This window comes from Haliaeetus leucocephalus, unplaced genomic scaffold, assembly GCF_000737465.1.
Source record: "Haliaeetus leucocephalus isolate CR32 unplaced genomic scaffold, Haliaeetus_leucocephalus-4.0 Scaffold526, whole genome shotgun sequence".
NCBI classification, from domain to species: Eukaryota; Metazoa; Chordata; class Aves; order Accipitriformes; family Accipitridae; genus Haliaeetus; species Haliaeetus leucocephalus.
Window position 1 is genome coordinate 2,617,955 of NW_010972962.1, and position 24,655 is coordinate 2,642,609.

The 24,655-nt window shown below is 35.9% G+C and overlaps 1 protein-coding gene across 2 annotated transcripts in view; it reads right to left on the reverse strand.

Annotated features, from left to right (window-relative positions):
• Positions 1-1,447: 1,447 nt before the first annotated feature.
• The window catches only part of SYT14 (synaptotagmin XIV), an 84,799-nt gene continuing 61,591 nt past the window's right edge, over positions 1,448-24,655 (reverse strand). The window contains exons 6-9 of one of the 2 annotated variants that reach the window (XM_010576440.1): positions 22,807-23,256; positions 6,531-6,720; positions 3,363-3,419; positions 1,448-2,218 (exon numbers count right to left, since the gene is read on the reverse strand). In XM_010576440.1, the coding sequence (XP_010574742.1) occupies positions 1,905-2,218; positions 3,363-3,419; positions 6,531-6,720; positions 22,807-23,256 (1,011 nt within the window). In that variant the 3' untranslated portion in view covers positions 1,448-1,904. The remainder of the gene's footprint in view (positions 2,219-3,362; positions 3,420-6,530; positions 6,721-22,806; positions 23,257-24,655) is intronic. The other variant, XM_010576441.1, reaches the window with a different exon arrangement.

The following is a 24,655-nucleotide window of genomic DNA, read 5'->3' on the forward strand; positions in this document are numbered from 1 at the left end:
ATAACATTTTAAATCTTTAAATCAATAAAAACTGAAAGCCTGGCTCTGCAAATAAACCCCTCAAATGACACCAAATAAACCAAGAAGTGGAATTACAATATCATTTAAAAAGGACTTAATGATATTGTTAAATAGTGTGAGAATTTGAGAACCATGTGAAATATCTTTATTACAGCATACTCACTGTCTCCAGTCTCACTGTACTTGACTGTCTGTATACCCTAAAGCCAGGATTGTTCACAGGTATTATAAATAAATTCAAGAGAAAAACATTTGTCCTAATGAGAACGCTCTAGACTACCACTAATTCTCTCAACAAAACCCAGAACATCACTATTCTACCCACCAAGTGATACAACAGTCAGTGAAGTCCTACATTAGTAAGACATCACAATCATTTGTAAGAAAAAAACCGCTTGCTTCCATACAGCAACAATTAAAAGTAAATGAAACTTATAATTAGAGGCAAAAAGAATATTTGAATTGTGAAGCTTTTTGAAAATATGTTTACTCAATAATCCACAATTTCAGTAATATGAGCTAGATTCAGAAGTCAGTAAACTAGAGCGATTCCAGTTAAAGTATTTGGGACAAATAGGAATCTCAGAAGCACAGATACTTCCTTAATTTCGGTGGAAGCCATGAATGTTTATCTGATGGCAAACTTTCTTGTGATACTGTGGCTTCTCAATTGTGTCGTTAGAAAGCTGTGTTTCCCAACTTGAATGTAAGCAAAGCAAAGTTCTATTTTGGGTGTGAACATTCATTCAATTGTTGGCAAATCACTAGAAAAATAACTTACTGATGTTCTCTTCTGCAAGAAGAAAGGTAAAAACTCCTGGTCTGCTCTCTACTTCCAAACAACAGCATACGGTAATCCCTAAAACAGCTCAGAAGAGACTCAGATACCTTTTTCAACCAAAGCCACAGTATTTCACATTCATTCAGAGTAGTTCAACTGCTTCCACTTTGTTCACAGTTTTTCAACCTAACTTCCAACTGCTGATGTTTTAAAGAAATTCGTATCAATTTGTTTAATGAAAATATATTTTAGTAAAGTCGTGCTCTATGAGCTTCCTACATTGGAATACATGAATACAGGAAGTGCTTTCAACAGAAAGTTACATAGTTCTACAGTACAACCTGTCTAAGGAGATTTGGAAGGGACCAAACTAATGATCTGGTCTCTTTGGATTAGGCAGAAGTACAGGCAAGAGGGAAAAACCCAATTTATGCCATATATAGAGCTCGTTCCTGTCACAGATTGAAGAAACATTAGTTTGATGTCAAGGTTCACCCGATGCCCAAATGCTAGTATTTTTCAAACCAACTGCATATCAAAAAATGAAAACTTACTTGTACTAGGCTCCTGGAAAGAAACTCAATGTAAATCAACAGTATATACATATTAGCTATATTAATAAGTGTTCTCCACCAGTAGTTTTTTTTTTCTTTTGCTCTACAGATCATTAACTTTTTCTCAAAGTGCAAATTATCGACCTTTAATCTGAATGCAGGCAGGTCAGAAGCTACAGTATTAGAGCAATACAAAAAAGTACACAAGGAGGAGCTTACATTAATTTGGAGAACCTTACATAAAATGTTTCTAAATTGAAAACCACAAAACAAACCCGAACAAATACAGCATCAGGTGGATGGGGGAGAGACCACTAACATATCTGTGTACAGCAAGGCTTCTCTGACACTAAGGAAGTGTCTGACACTAAGTGAAGATTAAATATTAAATCCTGCCATTTTGCATGTTGTGCGTTCTTTACGATGGAATGTTGACCTCAATTTTCGTTTTTTACTTCCACAACAAATCTGTTGATTGTGACTGGGGATGATCATCTTCTTGAGAGACCAAACTCCCTTAAAACCATGACTGCACTTTGTACTGTCCATTAGGATTCTAGTAAAGTATGCCATCTACATACTTGCTGTCCTTTAGATTCTTTCATTTCAGTCCAGTGATTGAGTTCATCTTCTCCTGAGCTGTTGAGACCTAAGGAAATCCACCCTATCATCTCTTTTCGTTTCATGCTGCGCTTATTATATACAGACAGTATGAGCGTCACATCTGAAAGCTGAAACAGTGCCACTTGGAAAACGAAGGTTTCTTTATATACTGGATTTGGCTGCCCTCGGCGGATTGAAGTTTTGCATTTGGACATCTCTTGCCCCATCGAGTTCAACAGTGTTAACTTAACATAGGTATCTACAAAATAAATCATATTTTGGAATGTCAGATATCTTAGAACAAAAGTTCCTGAGAATGAGATATTTACAAGATAGAAGGATATGGAGTATACCAGGCTGACTGAACACAGCTTAGTTTAGACACATGGAAAGATGACAAGTAAGCAAAATTATAACAAACACACTAACAAATTAACTAGCTTCAGTACTATGTAAATGGATTAAGTTAAAGCTATACCTCATAATCCTCTACCCCTCGACCCCCCTTATTTGTTCTAAACAAACTTAAATTTCATTAACACTTAGCAAGCTCCAACTAGCCACAACACTGTAAAGCATACCACTGAATTTTCAGAGAATGAGAATAAACGAAGTGGAATGAAGGCAACTAATGAAGAGAAAAATATAACGCTGATACGCAGTGATGATATCAAAACAGCCAGAATGAAATGTTTAAGAATAATCTCTGCATGGATGTGGTTCTCACTTTGGGCTTTTCAATTTTATTTATTTTAAAGACCAAAATGTAGCAAAGTGCATTCAAAGGTGGAAGTTTACAGAATACAAAAACCCTCTGAATTCCTAGATTCATGAAGGAATAAATTTAATACACCTTTAAAGAGAAGTATGTTTTTGCATAATTCAGGATGGTTGTTTAAAGTACAGCTTGTACAGTGCTCTTAGGAAGTACGTTTAAGAACCTGATTCAAGTAAATGTGGTTAGCACACACTGGGTGTTAGTATTTGGGTAGAAACCCTTATTTTTAAAGCTCTGTTTTCATTTGACTAGAAGCAGCAAGCCATTCTCCTGCAGAAGGATGCGCATTTCATGAAGTTAACTGATTTTAAGAAATATTAAACTGTATAAAACAATCTGGTGTTTCACTCTTTATTCCTGTAATATTCATGTTAATGAATAATATTATCAAAAGATTGGAGTTTATGTAATAGAAACACATTGAATATTTTCACTTTGCAGGTACACTGAAATCCCAACATCCATAATCAGAGATAAATGCAACTTCTGCATTAGAGAGTGCCACAAATATTAAACATATAGTTTTATAAACCAGTATGGTAGGCAGCTGTGGATAGCTTTACTGCTGGCAAGTTTTCTTTTGCATGAAAAAGACAACATCCAATTAGTTTCTGCAGGAACTCACCTCGGATTATATAAACCTGTCCACCTATCAAGTGTTTTAGACAACAGAACAGTCCGTCTGACAACAGGGGGTGGAAAGCAGTAAAAGAAATAATGACCAGATGTCAATAGTTGGGTGAGAGAGGATCAAAGGTTAAAGTTTAAGAGGAAACACTATTCACTGGAGTGGAAGAACACAAAACCTTAGCAGCATAGATCAGAAAAAGGATTGAACAAAAGGATTGTTGGGTAAAATTTAATGAAATGAAAATTTTGTGCAGTTTTTGCGTAATCTTTAACAAAAATTACACCACTTACATAATGAGTTATCTTAGCACTAATAGCTACTGGGTTCTACAGCACACTCAACATAGAAAGAACCATGCAAACGATTAGATTATAGAAGACTGGGTAAAAATCACTGTATGCTTTTTATCAAACCTTATGCTTTTTCATGCAAACTCCAGCATATTAAGAAAAACTGCACAGAGTAATTATACTTCATATATTAAAAGCAATAAAATGAAAAATCACCGAACTGAAAACTAAGCTGGTTTTGCCCTTAGCTTTTATAGTTACAGATATTTGATTGTAATACTTTAGTTTTTGAGTACTGATGGACTTGGGCATGAGAATGACTCTGATCTGATCTCTAAAAGTAGCTGAGGGATGCTTGCATCTGAAATTCAACTATGGGTCTCTATTTAAAATGCAAAGATCTCACTTGTCAAAATCCATGTGTTTATGGATTTAATGTGTGTGTGTGCATGCATACACACACATGCATTTAATGTGCAAAAGCTTGTACCCTGTTTCAATAAAATTTTAAAGAATACTAAGCACCACCTTTTTCTCAGACAAAATATTAATTGTCACACAGAGAAACAATGACATGTTCTAACACCAACTGCTGTTGCCTGCAGGATTTGGCCTATTTGCCTGTACTTGGTTGCTAAATGAGTTACTATATAACATATAAATATGCAGCAGAGGAGTATATACTGCCAAGAATCAGAAATGTAGGACTCAATCCATATTTGCTGCAGAAGCATTTCACAAAAATTGCATAGGTTCACAACCCCAGGACTACAGAAAGGATCGCTTGTGGGAAAGAATAATTGCTTCCATTTATATCATAGTTTCTCAAGACCTGAATGAAAACTGACCTGTGCATGTACTTTGCAGCACTTCTCAGGATTTTGGACCACTGACGGTACAAACAACAAATTTGATCAGAGCATTTCATCATCATCCCTATGGGCCTTAGTTTTCATTTTGTGGAAATGATGGCATAGAAAGAGGCTGGTATGTGTCCACGATGTTCTTGACAGGGAGTTAGGAAATGGCAGTGGTATGTACCTGGGTCCAAGAGTTTACAAGAAGATGCTACCACTGCTGGGGGGCAGGGAGAGACACACAGCACAAAACAGCCCACAGAAGAAATCTGGATTCCACAATATTCTGTGCATGGTCTTACCAGACCCAAAAAGTGCATTAGTTTCCAGATTTCTACAAACAACAGAACTCCAAACCTGCATTTGCCTAAACAGAACTGGACTATTATCATTATGAATATCAAAACTTCCTCCTATCCTTCACAAGGTATGACAAAAGCTAACACACAAGATCTTCCCTCCAAAAAGGTTAGACAGAACATGGTATTACAGGGCTATGTGCCATGTTCTATGCTGCTTTCTTGCAATCTGAAACAGATTTTTGACCCCAGTGACACACACACACACGTGTTAGCTAGACAGCATGGGCCCCCAGAACCCATTTTGGGAATTAACATACCAGGGAATGAACATAACTGTCTTCAAAACAAGTACTGAACCCACATCTAACTTGCATATTCTAAATATTAAGAAAAACTTGGCTTTCTCTAGAGATTTCAGAATGATAAGCATAAGCCACCTACTGTTTTTGCTTTAAGGGAACACATGGCCCCTTCTCTCCAAGTCTTCCCTCCCATTCATTCCTTCCCCACCCCAGTGTCCTTGGGCCTTCTTGGCTTTCCCCATCTATTTCAATGCTTTGTCTCCAAATAGGTGACTCTGGGGCAGCTACCTAAGTATATAAAAGTATGAGAGATTCTTCTTCTGCCTTCCTTCTTTGGCCATGTTAACAAAGTCTGGCTCCATCAGCGTGAAAAGTATAGAGAAAGCAAAGCAGAGTAAGGCTCAGCCAAATGTAATTAATGAATAGAATAAAACATGGGTCAAGAAAGAGAGAGGAGAGCATCAGTCTCAAGTTGTTTGGCTTACTTCCTAAACTCTGAAGACAAAGTGAGATGTGCAAACCATTTATAAAATGTTGGCAGCCTGCTACAAAATCTAGTAGTGCCAGTTAACCTGCTAGTGCCATAAAATCTGGGGATTAAAAAACAGAAAGAGGGACTAAAACCTGAGCCTCCAGACAAAATCAAGACAAACAGGTAAGGTATGTCTACAAGTTACATAAATCAGACTCATCATCTAAAAAACAATTTAAAAAAAATTTTTAAAGTTCATTACTGAATTTTCTCAAGCTATATCAAAGAATTAGAGACAGTAAAAACATTCTGTGTGTGTGACATTCCATCTGCCTCCAATTTAGAAGTACATAAAGTTCACAGATATTTCAGACAAATGTATTTTTGAACAAATGCTTGAACGCACAGTTCAAGTCCTTTCCGATGAGCATTCCTTCTGCACAGTAAACATGCCAAAGGTCTCAATTCATTTCTCTGTTGTCTTTACTGACATTCCCAAGTTACATATATTACTGCCATATATACACAGGCATATAAGCAATTAAAGACTGCAGTATCAACCCCTCTAGGAACAGCAATAACTGTTTAGAGTGTTTATATTAATATGAGCTGGCATGTACTTTCTCTTTAAACACTAACTTTTTATTCTTGGCCTGTGATGTGAGGCATCAGTAATTTAGCAATTAATCATTATGATAAAGGTAATTTATTAGTCAGTCATCATGAAAAATTAAAGTCTTGTCAACTTACAATTAATATTTTGAATTTTAGATTTTTGCTATTTCCCGACTGACTAGAAATATAAAACATGAAACAGATTAGTTGATGATTGCTCTATTTCATTTTGATTGGGTAAGACTAAATGATAGGATTGAAGTCCTTGCTACTGAGAGCCCCACCAGTACAGAAGCATTAGGATGAAAAAAGATTTTCACTCACTGGGTGGTCTGTTTGCTGCCAAGTTTTTGAAGTGGCTGCCTTTTATCACTTCTGCTGATAATCTTCCAGTTGTAGCATTATAAAGGAGGCCAATGAGGATTTCTGGAGCTGAGCCATGTACCAGAGACTGACAAGAGGAGGTACTTTCACTGCAGGACACTTCCGACATGCTCATTTGAGAGTCACAACCCTATAAAACAGATAAAAAGTTCTATGTATTTTATGGAACAATGTTACTGGGAAGTAAATTTTTAGAATAATGCATAGAAAATTAGGAAAGCAACTTACTGACAATAACAGAAGTTCCATTCAATCACCCAATAAGAAATGTACATCCTTAATATATACTTAGTTTGCATATGTTAAAAGGTTACAAAGACTAAAGCAGTCTGGAATTAAAACAATTCTTAATTTTGTGTTTCCATTGCTTCATAATTCAGGAGAAATAATAGCAGAAGATGAAGAGCAGCCTTTATGGTCCCTATTTACTTCAGTTGCTAAGATAAGACCTGTAACGTAATTTGTCAGCATCCTGGAGAACATTAAACTTTGGATCTTTTACTTTCCAAAAATGGAAAACACTAGTGGAACTCTGAAGATAATAAAATGCAGGAAATTCTTATTCATCCTTTGTAAAGGTTATTCTCTAGACTGAGAATTTATGAGTAGCAAAATAACAGAACACATGCAAATAGAAAAATGCACTCTGTCTAGAATAAATTAGATTACAAGGAATTTAATTGATCCAGGGATACAGAACTGCAATAGACCCTTTGTCTTGGGTGGGAAAGGAAGAATGCCATCCTAAAGCTCAGCAAGTGATGCTTTAATTTCCACCCTGCAAGCTTCCAAAAAATTCAGCTCTGTCATGCAATTCTCACCACATCGCATCTTTGATGGGAACTTCCAATATTAATTTTTATCATTTTAACCCCTCATTATTGGCCTTAAAAAATGAAAAAAAAATTATACTTTCTTTACACTGCCATGCTGATCATACCATAGTTGTTCCTAGTTTCATTTCTTGCTTTCATGCACTGGCACATAGAGTTGTACCACTGAAAATAAGAAACTGGACTGAATCTAGCCAACAGCATGGCAATTTGCCTGGTAGCCGAGAACAGACTTTTGAATTACCAGTATATCCCTTTATGATTCTCTCAGGAAAAAAATGTAAATTGGATCCACAGATCTTTCAGATATGGCTTGACTCATTTGGGAATCTGGCAGCACTCTTTCAAGAAGTCATGATGATTTTGTGAAGCTGATTCTTCCAGATTCCAAATGTCTCTATCATTTCCAGCAACAGCTGACATGGGTGCAAGATCAGTCCTAAAACCTAAATAGCACAAATCTTCATCAAGATAAAAGTTAACTTTAAAAGCAGGTAACTTGATCTGACGTATAAAGCCCAAATGCATTACAGAATCTCAAATTATAGAAGACATGATACCTACAAGAAGAAATTATGAACCTACAATAACATCCTCCATATTGATGTTTTAATTAGTTCTTCTCTATAGAACATTTCCAAGAAGTCTGGCAGAATTTTCAAATAGCAATCTAGTTCCTCACTAACAAACATTCACTGTAGCTGGCAAATGTATTCTTACTACTAAAGAAGGACCTCAACAAAATTCCCTGACTTCCATCCCCCAAGCTGCAAATTCTGAATTTTAAGTCTCTGGTTATTTCTCCAGTAGTTCTCTATTCAATTCCAAGAATAAATTTCAAATGGGTTGCAAATTGTAAATTGCTGAAATTGAACTACAAGTATACATTCATTCTCCAATTCTTGGCACTCACAAAACAGGGAACTTTTGATTCCTAACTTCAACAGCAGAATACAAAATGGAAAATTTAAAAGAAAGATGAGTTGATTCAGCAGTCAGTATACACTGCTCACTTGAAAGCCTCAGACTGTCAAAACTGCAGCTATTAAGTTTTCTGGTCTTTTAAAATTGTAACACATTATCCCTGTCATGCTTATCCGTCTTACTATTTTGTTGGGCCAGGAATTTAACCACAGTCAACGTGATACTGTTCAAAGCTTAGGTCTCAAATTTGATTGTGATCGTGCTGCAAATCCCCAAAAAAGGCATAACACGAAGTGAGCAGCTGGGTAACACTCCCTCCCAAACCCTCAAAGGGCTTTGACATCTGTACTGAGAGAAGGTGATGATACCACTTTTTTCCTAATTGTGACTTATTTGTACAGTTTACTAATGTTCTTATAGGGACTCAGTCTAATTCAGTTTATGACAGAGTTAAACTGATTACAACGGGTATCAGAATAACATTTGGAATGCTAGAAATAGTAAATAGTAAATGAGTGATGACTGAGTGGGAATGAGTCCTGAAGTACCTTGAAAAGGAAGACAAGTAGCTTCTGCGTGATATATTAGAGAAGGGGGAAAACAACTGAAAAATGAAACAAGTGTGATATTACAAAGTTACCTAAAGGATGGGCTAGAAATATCATTCCTTTACAACAGAATCCTGAGTGGATGTGAGAAGGGCAAGACTGCATTTGTCAAGGCCAGAGAAAAGGATCTCATCAGCTGAATGGTGGGATGAGAAGACCCAGGTGATGCTTCAGATCTGTAAGTGGATGGAAATGCAACTAAGCGGCTGTACCTTAGAACTGTTGCACAGATAGAATTGGTAGATGTAGCTTAAAACCAGGAGAGAGGGTCTAACTTAAATGCATTGCTACAATATTTTCTAAAACAAAATATTTTGCCTTTTGTTTTCAGACAGGTGGCAGGTTTGAAACAAACAAAAGCATGGTGTTTAATCCCTCATGTATAATAAACTTATGAATCTCCTTCCTACAAAATGCTGCGGTGACAGAAGTTTAAAGACATTAAAATAAAAAAGCAACCAAATTCACTGAAGAAACAATCTAAACAATATTTTGTTTTCCATTTCACATAAAAAAAAAAAGACTCCAATCCATTTTATTTCATGCTGACCCAAATACTCTGCTTTTCAATTATGAACTGGAAAATCCTAATATAAAAGAAAGTGAGATGGTTAAGAAGAAAAATGAAGCAGTGAGGAATGAAGCAGATTAGAAGACAGACTGATGTTACTGGGTTAACAACATAAACCAAAGTATAATTTCTGTGTCTATGATAAGGGAGAAAACAGAGAATTTGGGGGGCAAGTAGGTAAAAGAGATGAGAAAAAGGGGAAGGTGAGGTTGTATTTTGTCAGTTTTCTTTTGAAAGAAAACAGAAAGATCCTATGAGGAAGAAAAGAAGAAACAGGAATCAGGGAAGGTAAAGAGACAGCTCGGATCAACAGGGCTCAGATCAACAACTGGAGAAAGACTTTTCATTGCAGGACAAAGGTAAAATCAGGGATACTGAGAATTATTAGATGTCTTCTCAAAAGTATTTTCTCCACCACACAGTTTATTGTTCACATTGTGGAAACCCATTCATTGTTTTCAGTAAGGTATTCCATGATAATCACAGCTGCTGGTAAGTAACCTGACTTTGTGTTAAGTCCATAAGCTGCACTAGAATTGAAAATAACAGTTTTCCAAGTCCCTGTATAGAGGGTTTTTTTCTGTTTACATAGTCAAAATTCAAGAAGAGTGCTAACAAACTCATCAAGAAAAAAGCAAGACAAGAAGTTACATTTTTACCTGCTCAACATGTAACCTTCATGATGACATGCCAAACTGTAAAATATTAACACTGAAATTGCTAATTGGTACAACATAAATATAAACTTAGCTACAACAAAGCTTTCATCTCATGACATTACAGTGCTACCAGATGCTTTTCATTCCATACAGATCTGCATTCAATGTATCTGTAGGCCACTTTGATACTGTAGCTCCACTGTGGGAAACGTAATATTTAGACCAAAAGTTACCATTTGTTTGAAATAATCTGTCTACGTAAGTTTATTTTTGTAACTCTTCTCTCTCTTCCTCTATAAACACTGTGTGTATTTTAATAAGGGAAAAAAAGGACTAAGGTTCCATAATAGCAAAAGCCTTTCAAGGTCAGTGAAGCACCAGAATAGCCTAGTAAGAACTGTTGTAAAATCTTAAATGCAGATTTTTAAGAACTTGGATGAATTGTCAAGGTATTGATGATCTGGCCACAGTGCAAGAAGCTGTCTCTTGAGTTTGTCTCCAGGATATTAATGCTAAATCTCTAACCTATTTTTGTCAATTTAGCCATAACAAGAATGTATTATTAACAGTAAACACAAGCAAAAAAATATTAGGTAAAGTCTATTCCAAATATTTGGTTCAAAGGTCTGTCTTACTACAGTAAATTATAAATTTTCAGCTTTTCAATGTTATAACACAGAGCTTTGTGCAAAGGACCTAAACCTTCCCATAGACACCACAGGATAGTACTTTACTACAAAGTTAGGCAGATTTTATTTGATCATCACTTACAAGAATCAGTGCCTTTCACTAGATTATAAGAGTAATGTGTGTTATATTCTACAAAAAAATTACTAATTCTCCAAGCTATTGTCCTTGATGACTTCTATGCATATATTATCTAGGGAAGAAACATCACTTTTTAATAAATATATAACAAAAACATTCCCATTAAGCGGTATTTGTATTTCACAAAATACGAATTTGTATTTGTACAACAGTTGGCAATCAAAAAAAGAACACTCTTTCTTCCCTCATGCCAATGAACGTGAATACATACAATGCATGATGTCAGACCTGAACCCCTAAGAAGTATTTTCATTAATCTTTTTCTCTGCTCTCTTACAACATAGAGAATCCTCTATTTGCAACTATGGTAATATATGTAAAATGTATTTATTTGTCTTCCTTCACCATAATTCCATGGAAACAGGATATTTGTTACTTACATATTCATCTCCTACTGTTATTTTTCTACACCCTGAAGTTCTGCTTATAAATTCTGCTCTTAAGCCAACTGGAGTTAATGACAGGGAATAATGCAGCCATGTTCTGAGGGCAGTTAAAAGTTCATTTTCCTCCACACACAGGTTAAAATCATGCCTCTGTAGGCTTACAAAACAAGAACATCTGATTCTCTTGGCTTTTCAAAATATACACAGGAAAGATGAAACCTTGCTGACAATCCTTCAGCAACAAAAATCTGATTCACAGCATGTTACTTGTCAAAATGTCTCTCTCAAATTTTAAATGTTAATGTTATACCAGTAATGTCTTAAAGAACTTTTTTGCACATTACTTTCTTCTACTGCTATATCAATACAACTGAGGGGTTAGGGAAGGAAATTTGAATCCTAGTAGGCAAAAGAAGGAACTGAATCCAGGTCTCCAACATTTTAGATAAAAGTATTCATCTCTCTTAATCACCAGCCCAGTGCTGAACCCTGAAGCTACTGTTCCACTTTCAGGCAAAAGCTTGCTGGGGTGATGAGAGCACCCAGGCACCAAACAAGCTCCAGACCAGCTCTTAGCCTGGAGCCCATCCCCTACTTCAGCTCTGAGAGGCAGAGAGGAGGAGAAAACTGAACCTAGAGGCTCCACATCCCTCATTAGTGGCTTAAGCACAAGGTACTTTATAAAAACGTGTTTCAAAGCTAAAATACTTTTGAAAAAATATCAAGATCATTCCTGGGAAAGAGAACTTAAACCACCTGAAGAACTCAGCCCTTTAAAACACAGGGATGTAAAATAATTAGGGAAGTCAAAGAATGGAGCCTTATAATTTTGAATTCTGGCATCTAAATCCCACTTACGTGCTATACTGGACACTTGGATGCTTTTGCGGAGATGTTTGCCTCAGTTCCTCATCACTTCTGCTTCTGTTTCCTCTAACTCATGAAAAACTGTGACGATCGATATGCTTGAAAAAAGGAAGTCCTCAAAAATACAATACTCATAACAAAACACTTCCTTAAACGAAACAATCAATACTCTTTCTGTATAACTAATAGCTGCAGGAAGTATCAACTTTTTGTTTCTAAAGGTAGAACTCAGGTGTTACATGATGCTCAAAACAATATTAAATATTTGAAATAATAAGATTCTTCTTGATAAGATTAATAATAATAGAAGTTTGCAAAGATGTTGCAAAATAAGAATTAAGAAGCAAGTGCCAAGAAAGTTTGCAGGTGGGGTTTGTTTTGTTTTTGTTTGTTTGGTTTTGGTTTTGGGTTTTGTTTTTTTTTTTTTTTACACATTTCTTTCTGTACTGTATACCATTGTCATTTTGAGGCTTTGGCGATTTTAAAAAATACCTGAATTTAAATGGTGTCAATCTGGATATTCTAGCTTTTTTGTTTGGTTGGCTGGGTTTTGGTTTTTTGTTGGTTGGTTTGTTTTTTAAAGAAAACCAACACTTCTGAAATTGTACAAAGCTACCTATCTTCACAACATGTTAGGGAGGAAATTCCAATTCCTATTGTAGCTGGCTGTCCTGTATAGTAAGATTAAGAGAACATAGAGTTATCAGTATTTTGCTTTAAACTAGTTACCTGAACTTGCAAATGCTGAAACATATAGTTTTAGGCACCTCTCAAAGATTCAAACTTTAGGAAAGCTTCATTATTTATGACAGGTAATTATTTGGGATTTTTTTGCTTAATAGCTTCCTTGAAGCACGTTCCAATTAAGTATAATATGCATTTTTATTCATGTACTTAACACTTTACAGTATTCATATCTAAGTCAACTTAAATCACAAACATGAAAGTAAATATTCTAATAATATATCCATTATGCAAGCTGATTTTAGGAAATAAAACATATTAATTTGGGTAGAATGGCAAGCTTTAAAAATTACCAGGATTTCCTATTCACAAATTCCAATTAAAAAAAACCTTTAGCAAATAAATACATTCAACATTGACGGTATTCACATCAAATATGGAATTGTTTTAATTATTAAGCTACTATTAATGTAGTTGAAAATCAGATTATCTGAAGTGGTAAAATTCACATTTCTCATCAAATGCTTCTGTTCTACCTTCTTTTTTACCCTCAAGAGAAAAAAAAACTTCTAGATGCAGAATTTTACAAAACACATTGTTTTCTCACAGATGAAACACTGGAAAATGGAGATCAAATGAAAAATAATAATTCTTTCATTCATTACAGCCAAAGGACTAAAATCTTAAAAATTCTATGCACAGCTTTAATTTACAATAGATACTATAATGTACAGAGCTATAAAACCTCCTTAGATACATGATGATACTACACAAATTTCAATTTTGAAGTAATTTAAAATTAATTAATTTTAATAAAAATTAAAACCCTTGTGGGTTTTCTAGTAAGAATACAGCATTATTAAAATAAGGTTTGTTTTCAAACTTTAGGGTACCATAATTTAGTCATAAAATGAAAATGACAAAATAAAATGTATATATTCTTAATAATGGCAAAACAACATTCCACTTTTCTGAAAGATTTTGAACAAGTTCACAGCGAGATTTCTGTGTTGCTGTTAGTATTTCATGAGAATTTGCTATTAGTACTTTGTGTCTAAAAGTTTTGAAAATTATCAGCTCTGCAGAACAAAACATTAATTCTCTACAGAAAGGGAAGCATTTTAAGTTTTCTATAACTTCTATTCATCTGCATTTAAATTACACCTTTGGCTTCCTTGCCAGATTATGAAAGGTCACCTAGTTGTTCCATAGCCTTAATGGGCTTGAAATTTGCACAGCAAGCCCGAGCAGCGGTGGAGGCAATTGGAAATGAATGTACAATGGAATTTACAGCATTTACAAAAGTCTACTGGCTTTTTATACACTCATGGGCAAGGGGAGGAAAAGAGGCAAGAGGCCTTTTATTACCGAATTCTGTTTTCTGAGATAAGACATGTAGCATAAAGAAACACTCAAGCACTAAAAGCTGTTAGATGTTTGTGCTAGCAATTTAGTTAAGAACATCTGACACAAAGTGCAGACATTTTACCTGCACCTGATGAAGCTATGCTAACAGCTCCTACCCAGACTCACTCACACCTCCCCCTCTCTTTACTCCCTGTCAAACTTGTAAGACCATGGAGATGTTACTGTGGGACAGCTTCCAAGACCACAGACTTCTTTAAATGACAATACTCTGTCCAGATGGAGTTATTCTCTATGCTCACTGGGGAGACCAATGGCAAATAATTTCATTTTTTCTCTTTTCTCTCTTGAGTATACTCTTTCAAACTGGGAAAAGAGAAAGATTCAGTGATCAAACAGTAAGCATAATTTATGAGTAGTCAATCTATAGACTAGTATTTGATGGCATAAACATTCATGCAATTAATTTTCACAATGAAAAAATCCATAACATTAAAGTACATTTATAATGCATTTGTCAGTTAAATTATCTGCGATTAACAGTTCACCCAGCTCCAATTTAATCTGCTAGTGGTACCCCTTTTGATTTGTTCAGGTCATGTTTAATCTCATGATCAGAAGATCACCAGGTGTTTGCAGTTATAAGGGATCTGCTTCAGTTCTTAGAGCTATCATACACACCACAAAGAAGGGCAAGAGGTGGAGATAAACTGGATTCTCCTGGGGCCAGCTGACAGCTGATTAAGCCCAACAGAAAGACAGGAGCTGTGGAAGATCCAGCTCAAGGTCAGACAATGAGGGCCAAGCCTGCCAAGAGGCTAACACACTAAGACTAGAAGGATCCTTTGCTAAAGGCACCCTATGAACAGAAATGCTTATCTGACACCAAATACAGGATGCTTGAATATACAAAAGAAGTGATTACCTGGATATCCTCAAGTCTGAAATGAAGAATGCTAACGAAGAACACTTACATTACACTGCAAAGCCCAGGAGAAGAATAATTACCCAGTAAATAAACCAAAACCTAAAACTAAAAGTTCCACAAATATGTAAGTTATAAATTTACAGACTAGGCAACTTCATCTGTTTGTGCAATGTCTCTGATTAGGATTTCCCCCAGTGGAGATGGAGGAAAACTGCACATGCTTTTGCTGAAGGGTGCTCAAACCTGCAAACAGAACTGTGTTCTCCCTTTTTCTTGTTTCCTTGAAAGACAGTAACAGAAGTGAGAAGATATTTGTGTGTACGCATACATGAAAACAAGAAAGAATTCAAATTATAAGAAAATAGAATAGTTGGGAAACTCAGTATCTCTAAGGGAAACAGAAATTTCACTTGGATTCATAAGTTAAAGAATATAGCTCCACTGAAAGAGTTGCTTGAGGAAGATTTGAGCAGCAGCTTGTACTCTTCAAAAGTGGAAATTTCATGCAATGTGACAACCTTGTTAGTCTTTACTTGTAACTCCTACAAAGACACTTCTGGGAAATTTACAGTTGTTTTTACAGTATGATTATTTTCCTTACTGCTCTTTGAAATTGCAGTCCAGGTTGGGAGATCATACTTAACGCCACAGAGAATGATAGTCTGAGAATCTCACAGATACCTGATGAAATTCTCATTTTTCTAGCTTTATGTATTGATGAGCTTTTTCTTTTTTTTTTTTTTTGTTAAAGATGATCAAAACTAGACATACAATTCTAGACAATGTGTTTGTCACTGACGGACTGGCTTTCTGGGGCAGCAAGAGTATTGCTCAAGAGGATTACTTCGATTTAATACAGAACAGTCATTCACAGTCTGTCATTTGACTGGGCGCATTTTAGAGACTGAAAAGCATCATCATATACTCAAAATAGTAATACCATGTCTAAAACATATTTGTGGACCCAAATATCAAAGATTGTGGGGATCAAACTGAGTAAATAACTTTTTTCAAGCAACTCATTGATTAAAGGCAAAAGATCCCAGTATTTATTTATTTTACTCAGTACACAGATACTAACATGGAGAGACAACAAACAATCTTTATTCTGGCTACATGGCCAACTGATGATTTTGACAAATAGATGAAATTCTTTACATTGCTGACATCAAAGAATTCTCCCAGTATCCTACATTCAGGGTCATGGTAACAGATCAGTTACTAAAGTAGGAACTTGCCTCCCATCTGGGTATCAGCAAGGTAGTTGAAAGTTAATGTTAAATTCACGGTCTGGTTTTGCTAATGTGTTGAAGAAAGCCCTGGTGTTATGCTGGCATTTTTTTTAAAACCTCTGAAAACCTGAAGGCCAGGTGGACTTTGTTAACTCCGCCATGGCAGTGGCATGTACATTCAGAGTACTTTGACAATCCACATTGGCCAGCACATCCCAGAAATAGTATAGAAATACCATTTTGATAGCATATTTATTAGCTCTATTATCCATGACTGTCAGGGGTAACTGGAATCAAATTATTATTCTTGTATCTTACAAAAAAGTCCAGCAATAAAGGCTAGAAATGCAAACTAATTGAGAAATGTGGTAGATGTACAAGATTCAACTAAGGGCTCTCAGAACCTCATAAGTAGTCAGAAGCTTGTTTCCAGAGAATTAGGGTTTTTCATTTGGAAAAGCTTTAGACTCTTTGAATTGCTGATAGAACAGGAATCACAACCCTAGCTAGCCTAGACATGACAGAATGACAAACCCTGAATCGTTGCTTTGTGAAAACCTTCCTGAACTGATCTTGGACTTGATCTTCAATGGACGAATAGCAGCAATATGGCCCATGCCTACGATGGTATAAGGCAGAGCATCCTAATGACAAAGATCCTTCTCGTAATCACAGCGGAGATAGCCAACAACCCATGAAAGGGCTGAAGTACTAAATTTAGTTATAGAGTTTAAAGCAGTTTGCAGGGACTATTGCCTCTTACTCTAGATTCATTCAAATAACTGGATATGAATTTCTGTAGAGCTTTAGGAAACATTCTAGTGTTTCTGGATAGCTCACTCGAGAGCTATCTCGAATGTTCAACTTATGTTCAGAAATAACCGTATCACCCTCCACGACAGTAATCAATTATCAAAAACAAGTGGCATATGTTGAAACTGGTCAACCATTTTGCTCCTGAGATGACAGAATGGCTGCAGTTACCTGAGACAAGTTGTGACTGTAAAAAAAAATTAAATCTTGAAAACTACATAAAAGTGTTCTACAAAGCATCAAGGTTATTCTATGCGGGACTGAAACAGTCTCACAGTCTCAATGCCTAGGCCAGTGCTTCTTGGATGAACAGACTAATATATGACAAAAATTGCCATGAATGATTAGACATATTTACATAAGAAAAAATCCGGAGAAAATAGTACTGATTTGGAAAGCCAATTAATTTTTAATTGTGACGACTGAACTTAGCTAGCGGGAGGTCCTTATCATCTGGTCAGATTCTATTTGAGTTCTTGAAACTTGCATCTGTCAGAAGAGTGCAGACACACCACTGGCTTTAAAGCACAGTAGCCACAGCTGTCTTTGTGGTTTTCCCCCTGTATCCTGATGAAGACCCAAGCAGAGAGAGAGACATGGGTTAGCACTTATCTTCTCAGCTGCCAGGAGCAGTGCTCAGTCACCACCACACAAAGGCACACAAGGTGAGGCAGCCACGACACTGGAAAGACAACGGCTGTTACTTGCCGATACTGCCACGAAATGTTGCACAACCAGCCAAACACAGGGAGACTGCTTCATTTGCCAAGTACTGTCAAGTTCTCCTGCAGCCTCAGTAACATGATCACCATTTTCCAGTCACCTAATAATTTTCTTCAAAGAAATCGCAGGAGTCATCTTTCTTATTGTGTCAAAGGATTAATTCTGATTTTCCATGTTTTACACCACTAACTCAAATGAATTCAGCAAGCTATTCCCAAGATAAGAATGTGCTCAGTGTTTAAAGATAATTGCTCCTTACTTTGATGAACATAATTTTTACAAGCTAACTGAAAGCATTTATGCACCATCACACAGGAACTGATCCTTTTAGGTAGAATTCTAGTTAAATAAAATACTATGAACAAAATCTTTTGAGTATTTTTTTTCCCCCTAGACAAGTTTTAGTCATTTTTTCATTAACTGTTTTAAAGTATCATACTGGTATTTAGTAAAGATCTGTTTATACATATGTATTTTAGTATTTAGCCTTCCAAATATAATCCTGAATAGACCATGCCATAAGAACACAATAGTAGAGTCACCAATAAGTTTAAAGTGTAAGAATTTTCACAAAACCTGACAGCTCGACTCCAAAATGGACAAGAATTCCCAAGAAAGAAATGCCTCTCTGAAAGCTTTTTTTCTGAGAAGTTTATAAACACACAAATATCCATTATAAAGAATACTGAAGATATACCACACATAAAGGGCAACATGGAACAAATGCCTGAAGCACAATGCATAAACCAACATATACTAGATGATTAACCATTGTCAAACTGGAGAGAGTGCGCACGTGTGTGTGCAAGAGCGAGCATTTTTATACACTGCATGCACAAATGCCTTCACTCAAAAAACCTGTAATTAAAATAATTCTCAGACACTCTGGATATTTATAGTAAAGATATACAAAATAATCCTTTAAGCACATATGATTGCCCACACCATCCAGTCTTCCTTATGGGGATCACATTTGGGAGTTCAATATGTTAGAAGTGTTATAGAAATAAAGAAAAATTTAATTCTCCACAGTAAACACCTTGTTATTGACAATACATAATGAACAATTACTAGATTGGCTTAGCAAGAAGAGGCATGTTTTGGTCATCCAAATTGTATTTCCAAAATCAATCAAAAAATAAAAACATGACTGATTGTTGTTATTCTACACCAAATGCAACCTATGGGATGGTGAAGAGGATTACGCTTGGGTTTTTTATCTTTTCCAAACAGATTTCACTCAATAAACTGCTTATATGTTTTTATAATCACATCATACTGGAGACTGTTGTTCACTGTCAGGATAATTTCTTTGGGTGAGAAGAACGAAGAGCAACTAAAAACAGGTCCACAGGGATTTCCTGAAGAAAAATAAACAGCATTGCAATAGATTCTAAACTTCAAGATGGGTGAATAAAAATTTGTCTACAATTCTATTAAAAGGAAAATTTCTCTAAAAGCATCAACAAAGGTCTTTCTAAGCAAACTATACGCAGACAAAACCACAATGTACACCCCTGCTTATTAACTTCTGATGCAATGTCCAATTTCTATCAAATCTTGAAAGGGGAACAGTCTCAGATAACAGTGACAACTGCACTCTGGCTAGCCCATATTGGTTCTGTTGCTTCCTCCTCACTCAAAAGTATGCTGAACTTGGAAGGAAGTGTGTGATACATAAGGGGGCTGAGGAGGAATTCCCTGTTACGTGGGAGAACTGCAGCAATGCAGGACTGTTAAAGACAAATGGCAATAGGACTGGGGATAATAGCTCCCAATGTAAGACATTGTATGCAATGTAGGAAGGTGAGGAACAGGGTGAAATTTTGAGTGAGAAAGATAGTTTGTGAATGTATTTGTAAATTTGAAGCCATGTGTAGCTTTGAAACCTAATTTAAGGAACATCCTAGTATCACATACTCACCATGACATGCACTTGTCCACATTTTAACAATAACCAGAGAGTTGCAGGCCCCACTCATGTGAGTGTGCCACCATGTCTGAAAGGCACTGAACTTGCTGGTCTACCTTTAACCAGATTCCCTGATAGCTTTAAGGTATAACTGAAAATATACTAAACTTCACAGGACACAAACTGTTCTTATACAATCAGAAAGCAGATGACTAGCTAATGAAATACATTCATATAATATCAGTCACAGACAGAAACAAATAAAATATGTTTCTGCAGAAGAGACTGGCAAGATGTTTTAATGGATTATGAAGTTTCAGTGACAGAAGATGTACTTAATATATAAAGTCCACATAATGAGAAGCAGTGGAAAAAATAGGACAACTGTCATGTGTCCAAGAAATATTTTCATTAAAAAGCTGTCAAATATAAACACTTGTCAGCAACAAAACACTCTGCAACTGAACAAGACAAATTTAACTCAGAATTTACAATGTACCTCATCATGGATTTTATAATTAGAAATATCCCTGAACAACTGGATATCTCCAAATTGAAACAACACTTACCTTCTGTTAAATAACTCCTGCCTGGCATTTATGATTAATTGGGCATAAAGATTGTTGTTGGCTTATTCTAGCAAAAGGACAGTTGAGAAGCAATACAACCAGTGTGTACAGATAGACCCAGAGGCAAACACCTGAGAAGGGTAAGAACTAATTAAGTTCAAGGACCATGCTGGTATAAGAACAAATGGTAATAAATTGGCCTTGAAGAAATTCAGGTTGGAAGTGAAACAACCTGATATTTTCAGATGAAAATTTGCAAATTTGTGATCAGGATGACCTGGCTGTCTGCAATAATAAGGGCTTCAACTCAAGTGATCCAGGATGCCCCCCACTTCCAGCCATACATCCTAAAAACTCGGTAAAACTTAACACTCTTGCAAAATAACTATATGTTAAATCCTGTAATAAATCTGCTCACTGAAAAAAAAAAATCATATAGGCTATAAATAACAATAGAAAAATATCTGTAAACTCAGATGTCAATGAATTTCCAAAGGTTTAAACCCTGATTTGCATAGTTCCAAAAAACCATGGATCCTCATTCAAGCAATCAAGACTATGAAGGTTCCTTTCCAGCAACAGGTAGGGGTAAGATAAATCTACCTAAATCCCATTACAGCAACAAACTCTGGAAGATCCTTTCACTTCCTACCAATATTCCTTATTCTTGTTCCTTCTCCCAAAAAATGAGGAGAGAAAAATGTAGACATGGCATCCCTTACCATCACAGAAAATAAGTAACGATCTTCTTATCTTTGATGCCTTCTGGAATTTGTTTTTACTCTCCCTGCCACAAAAACTCAAGAAAATAAGACAGAAAAATAACCAATGCACATATGGGATATACCAGTTAATAAAAAGCCTGGTCCATTCATTGGCGCCTTTCACTGACTTTGGTAAATTTTATACAAGAACCTACCGAAAACACACACAAATTTAGCCAGTAACATTTAGAATATTCAGTGTTTTGTTTCATGGGGTGCTTTTTTTCCCAGCTGTGAAACTAGCAAACTCTGTGTTAGGGAAGTTCACACTATGTAGGTGAACCACTTCATCCTTGGAATTGACTGATCTGTACTTCTTAAGGAATCGTAAAAAAGCTGTTCTATTATCTGTTGATCCTCCATCAGATTGAAGTTTTAGTCTCAGCTTTTACGAATTCTGATTAATATTTTTAGTCATTAAATACAATGGCATTTTGAGTGTCTTTTGTAATATTCATGTTCAACAGAAATGCCAATTCAATTGATCCAAACTTTTTTTGAAAATGTAGAACAAATTAACGGCATTGTTTCACCTGAAAAAACCCTTTTCCTTTCTTACCCTTCTCCTCCTCTTTTTCTTTTATTGATAGTCTAAAAAACCCACAGAATACATAGAATGTGCAAATAAGGATGCCCTTGCTAAAACACCTTCTGTTTCCCCCATAAGTCCATTATTTAGCACATATGCAGCTCTTAAGCAATGAGCATTCAAGCACTCCTAGTCTAGGAAGCCTTGACCACAACATCACAAACATTCTCTTTCTGGACAAAAGCATACTTAAATTCTTATAAAAAAGAAAAAGGAGATGCTGATCACTGCCCATATAGTGATCTCCTGTGTTTTTTGACAGTGATACCTAAGTTTACCCTTAATTACTGTTGCTTTGCTTTATTAAAAATATTAAGGTTAAATTATTTTGGGGGACAAAAAATTTTGTTCATCAGATAGGTAGGAGTTTTTTTCAGCAAACAAAAATCCTTTTCAGTTTGAACTACTTTTCACACTATTTTTCACTTCAGACTGAACCAGAAATCAACTATTTACAAGGTTCTAATCTAAAGTTACTAATAATGGCTTTGTGCTCTCAAATTTCTTCTTTCCTGTCTTTCTTTCTTGAAAGGAAAATACCTTTTGCAACCAAGATTTAACTGCAACAGATGAAGGACACTCGCTAGTATAGTTTTTTTTTTCCCCCTCCTTTTTCTTTTTTTAGTTGAAATGTTGTGGGTAGCAGAGTAAAGATTATACTATTAAATACATATATATGTATTTTCATGTATACATATATACATATATTCACCACTATATCCCTATTTATAGACTGGAAATTTCTAAGTAATTAGAAGGAAAAATATGGGCAGCTTTTGCAGGTGGAAAGTGAACGTACTTACAGAAGCTCTAAGGAAATTATCATTGTGCTAATACGGCGCTATGACTGTTGAAAACAAGTCAAGTGGATGTGATGACTCTATAAATATACACACTATTCTTACAAAATTCAGGACACTGTATATCACTGTATTCTTATTCTGCCTCATTTAATACTCACAGACAGACTGTAAGAAGGTTCCAGTATCACTGGCACTGACATCTTCCCTTGAAGATTCAATTTTGTTAAGTAAAATATCTTTTCTCCCACAACCCTCTCTTTTTTCATGCGACGTACGCTGTACAGTCTAAAGCGAACTGCATAATTCCCAATCATCTCAGACTCAACGTGATTAAATTTGAATGTCTCTGTGAAGACAGGGCACGGTCCCCGCTGGATGCTGGTTTTTGCTCTTTGCTTCTTTATAGGGAGAAGAACTAGGTGTACTTGCCACGAGCTTCCACCTGTCCTGCTGTATGTGGGAATGTCTGTAACAGCTGTCACTGTCACCAAAAGCTTCTGTTCCTGTGAGTCATAGTCAAAAGTCACATCCAGTGTGCCATATTTAGCTACTGGCTCAGGATCAAAAGGTTTAGGAAGCTGTGAAGACGATCCTCGAGCTGACATATCCTGAAGAAGAAGAAAAAAAGCTATTTATTTATTTATTTATTGTACTCTATTATTAAAACTAGTGTGGAAATATATGGTTTTCTCTAAGCAATATGAAGGCACTATGATCTTTTTGTTCATTTCATAAACAAGGTAATTAAACACCGAAAGCCTGAGGAGATGGCTGACTAGCAGCCAAGAAGAAATCAAAAGACTTTACCTAGCCAATACCACCAAAAGCCAGGAGTCAATCAGACAGAGCTCAGATTAAATTAGGCCTCTTCTTCTGTGCCTCACATGTTAAAATGTATATATATTTGTTACAAGATAGAACTATCTTATTTCAGTGTGAAAATACACACATTTTTAAGGTAACATATTACAGTGCTTTAAGGGCCGGCTAGTGATTGAGAGCACGGTGAGATGCCAGCAAAGAATACAGGAATCACAACACCTGCTTGCACATGCAGCTCTTGTTGCAGTCCACAAGGGTTCCATGAATGTGCCAAAAATTATCATGGCTTTATTAATGTAATTTTACTAGAACTGTGTAAGATGCATCTGTTTTGAACACACCTTCTTAACTTTCTGTAAACAGCACCAGTCCTAAAACTGTATTTTACACTTAATTTTGTTTATTGTCACTTCAAATTTTGAACAAAATATTGATCCCCCATATTGCTACAACAGCTAGTTTGATAGTGATACTGAAACACAAAATATTTACAAGTACAGGTCCACCTAGTGTTCATACAGTAAGTTATTCCAAGTATGTAAAACAAATGTATTTCCTGTGTATTTTCATATTATCAAAGATACGTTTGTTCATGTAAATTAATAGATGCCACAATAAAGAGTTTTGCATGAGAAAACATTATGTTCTTATTTTAAACTGGTTGCTACATAGCTGTTGGAATTCATTCCTCTGAAAGCTTCATTCTTCAAGTTGTTGAGTGGCTATAAAAAAAGCTGGCAGTATTCTCAGTTCTTATTGAGTATGCTTACTTTAATGACTGGTGTGACACAAAAGGGGAAGAACTAGGATTAGATTTGCTGCAATCTGATAGGGTTTGAGGACCATATGTACACACTATGTCTTTACTAGCAGTGAAGTCCATAAAGATTGTGGTCCTAGCTGATCATCAGGTATACGTAGACAGCTAGCTACTGGAGGACCTTGCAGCTGGGCCTTCCAGATGTGGCACCAACACCCCAGCTATGTAACATCAAATTACCAAGAGGTCTACCAAGACAGAAACAGCTGTTGGCACATCAGGACTGAGCCCTAATATGCACTTCAAAACTTCAGGTAGAGACAAAAGACAAAGTTGTACCAAACAGAGCCTCTTCTGCACACGACATCACTAATGCAGACTTACCCATAGATGTCAGTGCAGTAAGCGGTTGTTAAAGACACTTC